The sequence below is a fragment of the Bombina bombina genome, chromosome 2 (genome assembly GCF_027579735.1).
Source record: "Bombina bombina isolate aBomBom1 chromosome 2, aBomBom1.pri, whole genome shotgun sequence".
NCBI classification, from domain to species: Eukaryota; Metazoa; Chordata; class Amphibia; order Anura; family Bombinatoridae; genus Bombina; species Bombina bombina.
In genome coordinates, this window is record NC_069500.1 from 1047178153 (window position 1) to 1047187276 (window position 9124).

Here is a 9124-nt window from a genome sequence, read left to right on the forward strand (position 1 = left end):
TAATAGTGATCAGTCTCAGTCAGGCAGCATTACCGACATGGAGGTATGGTATGATGATGATGTTGTACCCGCTGCTGCTTCCTTTCTTGATGTTTCAGATACAAGTGAAGCGGTTGATGATGATGCGTCGGTGGATGTCACGTGGGTGCCTGCTAGAAGAGAAGAACAAGAGGGGGAAAGTTCAGATGGGGAGACAGAGAGGAGGAGGAGGAGGAGGAGGAGATGATTTGGAAGCACGGGGAGGTTGTCTCAAGGAGCTAGTGGCACAGACAGCATGCATCGTCACCAGGGGTCAGCCAGACAGCACGCCGATGCCCATCAACACATGCTGTTGCCACCACCAGAATGCCGTCATCGCAGAGCTCAGCAGTGTGGCATTTTTTTTGTGTGTCTGCCTCTGACAACAGCGATGCCATTTGCAACCTGTGCCAAAAGAAACTGAGTCATGGGAAGTCCAACAGCCACCTAGGTACAACTGCTTTGTGAAGGCACATGGTCTCCCATCACAAAGGCTGATGGGAAGAACACATGATTAGAAGCAGCACACAAAGTGAAAGCCGCCCTCCTCCTCCTGCTCCATCATCTTCAGCCACGTCAACCAGTGCTGTCCTCCTTGCCCCCTCTCAACCATCCTCCACTCAGTCTCTCTTACGTAGCAGTTCCTGGTCATCTGCCCACAGTCAGGTGTCTGTCAAGGACATGTTTGAGCGTAAGAAGCCAATTTCTCAAAGTCACCCCCTTGCCCGGCGTCTGACAGCTGGCTTGTCTGAACTCTTAGCCCGCCAGCTTTTACCATACAAGCTGGTGGAGTCTGATGCTTTCAAAAAATTTGTATCTATTGGGACACCGCAGTGGAAGGTACCTGGCAGAAATTTATTTTCACAAAAGGCAATCCCAAACCTGTACTCTGTTGTGAGAAAGGAAGTTATGGCATGTCTGGCACACAGCGTTGGGGCAAGGGTCCATATGACCATGGATAGCTGGTCTGCAAAGCATGGTCAGGGCAGGTATATCACCTACACTGTGCATTGGGTAAACCTGCTGACTTCTGACAATCATGGAATGCGTGGCTCTGCAGAAGAGTTGGTGACACCGCCACGACTTGCAGGCAGGCCTGCTGCTACTTCCTCTACTCCTCCTACTCCATCCTCTTCCATAACCTCTTCCTCGGCTTAGTCCTCTTCAACTTCTGCGTCTTGCTCCACATCTATGGCACCCCCCAGCTCCCCAGGTACTATGCTACATCCTGGGTACGGCAGTGTCACGACGTCTTGGGGTTGACTTGTCTGAAAGAGGAGAGTCACATCGCACCAGCACTCCTGACCGCCCTGAATGCACAGGTGGATCAGTGGCTGACTCCGCACCAACTGGAGATTGGCAAGGTTGTTTCTGACAATGGAAGTAAGTTGGTGGCGGCATTGAAATTGGGTAAGTTGACACATGTGCCGTGCATGGCACATGTGTGTAATCTAATTGTACAACAATTTGTCCATAAGTACCCAGGCTTACAGGACGTCCTGAAGCAGGCCAGGAAGGTGTGTGGCCATTTCAGGTGTTCCTACACGGCCATGGCGCACTTGTCCGATATCCAGCGTCGAAACAACCTGCCAGTGAGGCGCTTGATTTGCGACAGCCCGACACGGTGGAATTCAACACTCCTAATGTTTGACCGCCTGCTCCAACAAGAAAAAACTGTTAATGAGTATTTGTACAACCGGGGTGCTAGGCCAGCCTCTGGGGAGCTGGGGATATTTTTTCCAAATTACTGAACACTCATGCGCAATGCCTGTAGGCTCATGCGTCCTTTTGAGGAGGTGACAAACCTTGTCAGTCGCACCGAAGGCACCATCAGTGACATCATACCATTTGTTTTCTTCCTGGAGCGTGCCCTGCGAAGAGTGCTGGATCAGGCAGTAGATGAGCGTGAAGAGGAAGCGGGAGAGTTGTGGTGTCCATCACCCCCACAAACAGCCGAATCAGCATCGCTTGCTGGACCTTCGGCAATGCAGGAAGAGGATTGGGAGGAAGAGGATTCAAAGGAGGAATGTGGCTTTGAGGAGGAGGAGGAAGACCAAGCACAACAGGCATTACAGGGTGCTCATTGTTGTCACCTCTCTGGTACCCGTGGTGTTGTACGTGGCTGGGGGGAAGAAGATACCATCAGTGAGATCAGTGAGGAGGAGGAACGGGACATGATTAGCTCGGCATCCAACCTTGTTCAAATGGGTTCTTTCATGCTGTTGTGCCTGTTGAGGGACCCTCGTATAAAAAAGCTGAAGGAGAATGACCTGTACAGGGTGTCCACGCTCCTCGACCCCCAGTATAAGCATAAAGTGCCTGAAATGTTACCAAATTCCTGCAAGTCGGAAAGGATGGAGCATTTTCATAATAAATTAAAAACTATGCTTTACACAGCGTATAAGGGTGATATCACAGCCCCACGGGAATGTAACAGGGGAAGAGATTAAATTAATCCTCCTCCTCCCACGACCACGGCGGCAAGGACTGGACACTTTCCTGATGTCTTGTTGATGGAGGACATGCGTACCTTTTTAACTCCCATGCACCATCAGAGCCTTTCGGGATCCAGCCTTAGAGAAAGACTCAACCGACAGGTAGCAGACTACCTAGCTTTAACTGCAGATCTCGACACTCTCAGGAGCGATGGACCCCTTGACTACTGGGTGTGCAGGCTGGTCTTGTGGCCTGAGCTATCCCAATTTGCAATGAAACTTCTGGCCTGCCCCGCTTCAAGTGTCCTGTCCGAAAGGACTTTCAGTGCAGCAGCAGATTTTGTCACTGAGAAGAGAAGTCGCCTAGGTCAAAAAAGCCTTGACTATCTCACTTTTATAAAAATGAATGAGGGCTGGATCCCGAAGGGACTGACATTGGACAATACATTTGAATAAAAAAGGCCTGATGATGAGATGAGCTGGCTTGGGCTACAACTGATACACAGGCTGGCCTTTTTTTTTTGTTATAAAGCCGGAGGACTAGCTTGACTTATCCGCCAACAACTAGTGTTCAAGCCATAAGCTTTTAGGGCACTTGTTAAATTTTTTACAAACATCAATTTTTCTGGCCGCTGCTACAGCAGTTGCCACAACAATACCCAATTTTTTCAGTCATTTTTACATTCCTAATTTTTCTGGCCTCTACTGCAGCTCTGTGGGTACAAAACTCAAATAAAAAAAATAAGGCACATAACAATAGTGATTAAACTATTACGAATTGTACAACTTAGCATTAGCAAACCACTCATATCTGGTGGACCATTAAATTGAACGCAAAATGCCACAAATTTGAAGGAGGAGGACCGACCAAGCATCTTTATCCGTCTCTTGGTTGCTCTAAATTATCTCCGTGTTCCATCTATGCCATACCTGTACTCTATTGTGCAAAAGGGTGGCATATGTGGTGTTTCATGCTGTTGTGCCTGTTGCGGGTCGTGGCCCATGGTATAAAAAGGCTGAAGGAGAATGACCTGTAATGGGTGGCCCATCAAATTTTTAGAAAAATGTTCCTGGTTCCTCTCAATTATCTCTGGGTTTCTAAAATGGATGCCATGCCTGTACTCGCTTGTGCAAAAGGATGGCATATGTGGTGGTGTTTCCTGCAGTAGTTTCTGTTGAGGGTGCTGGACCCTCATATAAAAAAGCTGAGGGAGAACGACCTGGAGTGGGAGTCCAAGCATGATTTTTGGGGCTATTTCACATTTGCCAAAAATTATCTCTGGGTTTGTAAAATCAATGCTGTACCTGTACTCTATTGTTCAAAAGGATGCCATATGTCCTCTTTCCTGCTGGTCTTTTTTTTGAGGGTCTTGGACCCTCTTATAAAAAGGCAGAAGGAGAAAGAAGTGTACTGGGTGTCCATCGAATCATTTGTTTGATTCAAATTCCCGGTTGCAACAAATTATCTCCGGGTTTCTAAAATCAATGCCTTTCCTGTAATCTAATTTTCAAAAGGATGCCATATGTCCTCTTTCCTGCTGCTGGTTTTGTGTAGGGTCCTGTAGCCTCTGCTAAAAAAAAGGCCTAAGGATAAATAAGTGTACTGGGTGTCTAATCAATCTTTTTTTAGATTTCACGATTGCAACAAATTATCCCAGGGTTTCTAAAATCAATGCCTTTCCTGTAATCTATTAGTCACAAGGATGCCATATGTCGTCTTTCATGCTGTTGTTTCTGTTGAGGCTCCGGGAGCCTCTTCTAAAAAGGCCTAAGGATAAAGAAGTGTACTGGGTGTATAATCTATGTTTTTTTAGATTTCACGGTTGCAACTAATGATCTCTGTGTTTCTAAAATCAATGCCTTTCATGTAATCTAATTTTCAAATGGATGCCATATGTCCTCTTTCATGCTGCTGGTTTTGTGGAGGGTCCTGGAGCCTCTGCTAAAAAGCCCTAAGGATAAAGAAGTGTACTGGGTGTATAATCTATGTTTCCTTAGATTTCACGGTTGCAACTAATGATCTCTGGGTTTCTAAAATCAATGCCTTTCCTGTAATCTAATTTTCAAAAGGATGACATATGTCCTCTTTCCTGATGCTGGTTTTGTGGAGGGTCCTGGAGCTTTTGCTGAAAAAAGACCTAAGGATAAATAAGTGTACTGGGTGTCTAATCAATCTTTTTTTAGATTTCACGGTTGCAACAAATTTCCCAGGGTTTCTAAAATCAATGCCTTTCCTGTAATCTATTAGTCACAAGGATGCCATATGTCCTCTTTCATGCTGTTGTTTCGGTTGAGGCTCCGGGAACCTCTGATAAAAAGGCCTAAGGATAAAGAAGTTTACTGGGTGTATAATCTATGTTTTTTTAGATTTCACGGTTGCAACTAATGATCTCTGTGTTTCTAAAATCAATGCCTTTCATGTAAACTAATTTTCAAAAGGATGCCATATGTCCTCTTTCATGCTGCTGGTTTTGTGGAGGGTCCTGGAGCCTCTGCTAAAAAGGCCTAAGGATAAAGAAGTGTACTGGGTGTATAATCTATGTTTTCTTAGATTTCACGGTTGCAACTAATGATCTCTGTGTTTCTAAAATCAATGCCTTTCCTGGAATCTAATTTTCAAAAGAATGACATATGTCCTCTTTCCTGCTGCTGGTTTTGTGGAGGGTCCTGGAGCCTCTGCTAAAAAAAGACCTAAGGATAAATAAGTGTACTGGGTGTCTAATCAATCTTTTTTTAGATTTCATGGTTGCAACAAATTATCCCAGGGTTTCTAAAATCAATGCCTTTCCTGTAATCTATTAGTCACAAGGATGCCATATGTCCTCTTTCATGCTGTTGTTTTGGTTGAGGCTCCGGGAGCCTCTGATAAAAAGGCCTAAGGATAAAGAAGTGTACTGGGTGTATAATCTATGTTTTTTTAGAATTCACGGTTGCAACTAATGATCTCTGTGTTTCAAAAATCAATGCCTTTCCTGTAATCTAATTTTCAAAAGGATGCCATATGTCCTCTTTTTTTTTTGCTGAATAATCGTTTTTACTGGGATGGGATAAAAAAAAATGGAAATAAGTTGTCAATTGTTGTACTATAACAAGATTGCTGACAAAACAGGTGCAAAAAGTAACAAAATATTATGAATCAGAAAGTTGTAACAAGAGGGACCAAAGAAAAAAAAAGACCCTACATCACTGGGCAGCTGGATAACTGAACTGCAGCACCACAATCCCCACATTATAAGACATAAGTAACACTGGGAAAAATACTTTTACTTGAAATACATACTGATAACTATGTTAAAGTAGTTAGATATACCAAATTGGACTTGTATTGATGAGGAATGAGTGCTTAAGAAATACAACAATTACATTTTTATAACCTTTTTTCCCCCCACTTTGAAAATTTACAGAATTCGCCCAGTTTGTCTCTTGCATCCATGCTTCTTTTGTTTGAATTCACCACTACTAGATCAGTTTCCTTATAAAGGATAAATTACCTTATGAAAAATGAGTTGTAATTCACAGAACGTGGTTTGTTTCCTTTTGATGTGGAATTTTTTTTTTTTGTTCTTAGCAACAAAACTGCGTTACTTCCTTTAAGGGGTTGCGGGCTTGCCTGGAATCTGAAGCGTCACATAATTGGACAGAAGTGGACAGGTTTGTCTACATATGTTACATTTAATAAATCCACCTGTTTGGCAATAAGTAAAATATTACATCTATGATGTCTTCACCAAATCGTAGACATAAATATGGAAATCGTCATCAAATTTTAAGCAATATACAGAGGGTTTGGCTTCCACTTGGTGTATTACCATGCCAGTCCTTTTTGAGCCATCTTCTTTGGCTGTTATGTTTAAGTATGAACTAGTACCCTTGTTTTTATGCAGGACCACTCAGTCTCACACCTTACCTCGGGTTCACTAAGATCTAACTTGTGGAACCCTGTTATGCTCATAGATCTGAGGGTCACTACTGTAGGATACAGTGTGAAGATGGTATACCAGAGAAATGGAATGAGCTAAACCACAATATAGTATGTAATGTAGGATAACTCCAATTCCAAAGTTTAGAGAGAATCAAAACTTATTCACTTTCCAAGTTATTTGCAGACTCGCATCACAGACATATAAAATATTTACATAGCTTGCACACACACACACACACACTCTTTAGTTATAGTTGTGCAAGGTAGGTTCACAGGTCATTTACAGCCGGATATAAGATATGCAGTAATAAGTATTTGCTGAGTTAAAGTCAGTTTAAGCACATAAAGTACATCAGTGGTTAATGCTAGAGGGAGCAGTACCTTGAAGCATAATGTTAGATTTGCAGAAGTCACTATGCAAGTAAATGTAATGAACCACAAACGGAAGAAATGATATCAAAGTTAGTACATGAAATAAGCTGGTTAATAGCTTGGTATGGCAGGTAAACTTGATTACTTGAGGCAAAGCAGAAACAAATGACATGAGAGGCAAGATATCCTTATTTGTACATTGGTAATACAGACCGGTAAATCCTGATGGTAGAATATACAAACCGGCTTCCCAATTAGTATCCTCAGCGTGGAGCAGAGCGGTATTACCGAAGAGGCAACGCAGACAGCGTGTGCTGAGATTCAGTGAGTGTGTGTGGCAGCTGCGGTTTCACACAGAGACAAGTCGGGCGTGACGTCACACGCCAACGGAACAGCATGCGAGTGTACAGGATGCAAACAGCAGCGTGAGAGACAGTATCAGAGGTGAGGTGCTGCAATTCCACAAGTCTTGAGAAACTGGAAATTAGTATCGGTAGAAGGAAATCCCAACTTAGACAGGAGGGAATAGCTGGGTGTGTAGCGTTCAGGAACAGTGAGTGACTGAACAAATTACCAAGCAACGTTCAACACTAGGTGGAGCCTTAAATAGCAGTATGGTAATTAGAAGTTAAAGGTACAGAATGGTAAAACCCTGACATTGGCATACTCCACTTGCTTTCCTACAAGGCTGTCCACAACTTCTGCTGGTTCTCTTTCTGCTGAAGGGGTATCATTAGAGTCTGGCATGATGCGGAGATCTCCTTCTTCGTAGTCATCTAATAGCTGATACATATATAAAACTGGGTCCTTCTCGTAGGTTATATAAAACCATGTGTTCATTATGGGAGCTCTTGCTAAGACCATTCTTCTACACTCATCCTTAGAACCATCTTCTGTTTCAAACATGTGTTCAACAGCTTTACCAATCATTGTGTCTGCCAAGTGAGCATCACTAATTCGAGATGAAGTAACTCTATCTGGAAGAACTTCAAGAGCAGACACTCGCTCGTCCTTGTGGAGTTCTAGTCCATAGACACAATCAAATCCATCATATTTAATAAGATAAAGGAATGGGTTGACTGGCACTTGATTCAATTCAGTTCCTTTCCATTGTGTTATTGGGCCACTATCTTCTTTCCAACCATGCTGTATTCTGCAACCTACAATATTCCTCTGGGGCTGGGAAATTGGTTTGCTTGGACCAACATTATTTCGATGCTTCTTGTGAGAAGTCCTTTTTTTCATCATACTGGCAGACACACCTGCATGTGCTGCATCACCTCTGACTCTCTGACCTGCTGCCTTTCCGAATGGGGTCTTCATTCATCTGTGTATAAAAGGGCAGCAAAGCTGCCAAACTAGGGTAAAAATCCTATTCCTCCAATTTCCCTTTTTTGTTCCAGTCTATACAAAGAAACTGTGTCCTTTTAGTCCATCATCCAAGCAAGATTTCTGTGTTTCAATCCACAGCAAGTGGTTCCAATGTCAGGCTACTCCAACCTGAAGAGTGCTGCATAGACGTAAAATTCAGGTTACTACACAGTCCCTCCAGTCCTTGCGATTTGTTGTAGTACTCTGTCTCAATGATATATTTTATTTTTTTTAGTGTCCTAACCTCCTCCCTTTTTTCTGCCTGCCTTATCTGTCATAGGTTTTGTCAGCAGCACTAACAGCAACTCCTGCCTCAAGCTCTCCTGCTGAACTTCCAGACCCGGCCCATACCCTCACATTCCAGTTCCTCGTTTTCCTTTGTCTTTGGAACCCCTCCCCCCACTACATTTCCTCTGCCAGATCCATATGTCCTCTTTCATGCTGCTGGTTTTGTGGAGGGTCCTGGAGCCTCTGCTAAAAAGGCCTAAGGATAAAGAAGTGTACTGGGTGTCTAATCAATGTTTTTTTCTATTTCCCGGGTCATATAAATGATCTCTGGGATTCTAAAATCAATGCCTTCCCTGTAATCTATTATTCAAAAGGATGACATATCTCCTCTTTCATGCTGTTGTTTCGGTTCAGGCTCTGGGACCCTCTTATTAAAAAGGCCTAAGAATAAATGAGTGTACTGGGTGTCTAATCAATGTTTTTTTCTATTTCCCGGGTCTTATAAATGATCTCTGGGATTCTAAAATCAATGCCTTTCCTGTAATCTATTATTCAAAAGGATGACATATCTCCTCTTTCATGCTGTTGTTTCGGTTGAGGCTCTGGGACCCTCTTATTAAAAAGGCCTAAGAATAAATGAGTGTACTGGGTGTCTAATCAATGTTTTTTCTATTTCACGGGTCATATAAATTATGTCTGGGATTCTAAAATCAATGCCTTTCCTGTAATCGACTGATTTGAGTAAGCATAATACTAATATATCCACTGAACAGTTTGT

General features: G+C 43.1%; 1 protein-coding gene across 1 annotated transcript; it reads right to left on the minus strand.

Moving 5' to 3' along the window:
• Positions 1 to 6166: 6166 nt before the first annotated feature.
• On the minus strand, positions 6167 to 8070 carry LOC128647415 (spindlin-Z-like). Its single transcript, XM_053700204.1, has 2 exons — positions 7386 to 8070; positions 6167 to 6294 (listed from the first exon to the last, which is right to left on the minus strand). The coding sequence occupies exons 1-2, from the start codon at positions 8068 to 8070 to the stop codon at positions 6167 to 6169; spliced, it is 813 nt and encodes a 270-aa protein (XP_053556179.1).
• Positions 8071 to 9124: the final 1054 nt, after the last annotated feature.

Bases quoted from the DNA above. Each gene is read 5' to 3' on its own strand.
- LOC128647415 (XM_053700204.1), bottom strand. From the start codon at position 8,070: ATGAAGACCCCATTCGGAAAGGCAGCAGGTCAGAGAGTCAGAGGTGAT. The intron at 6,295-7,385 runs GTACCTTTAACT...TAAACATAACAG, and splicing joins TGTCAGGGTTTTACCATTCT to CCAAAGAAGATGGCTCAAAA.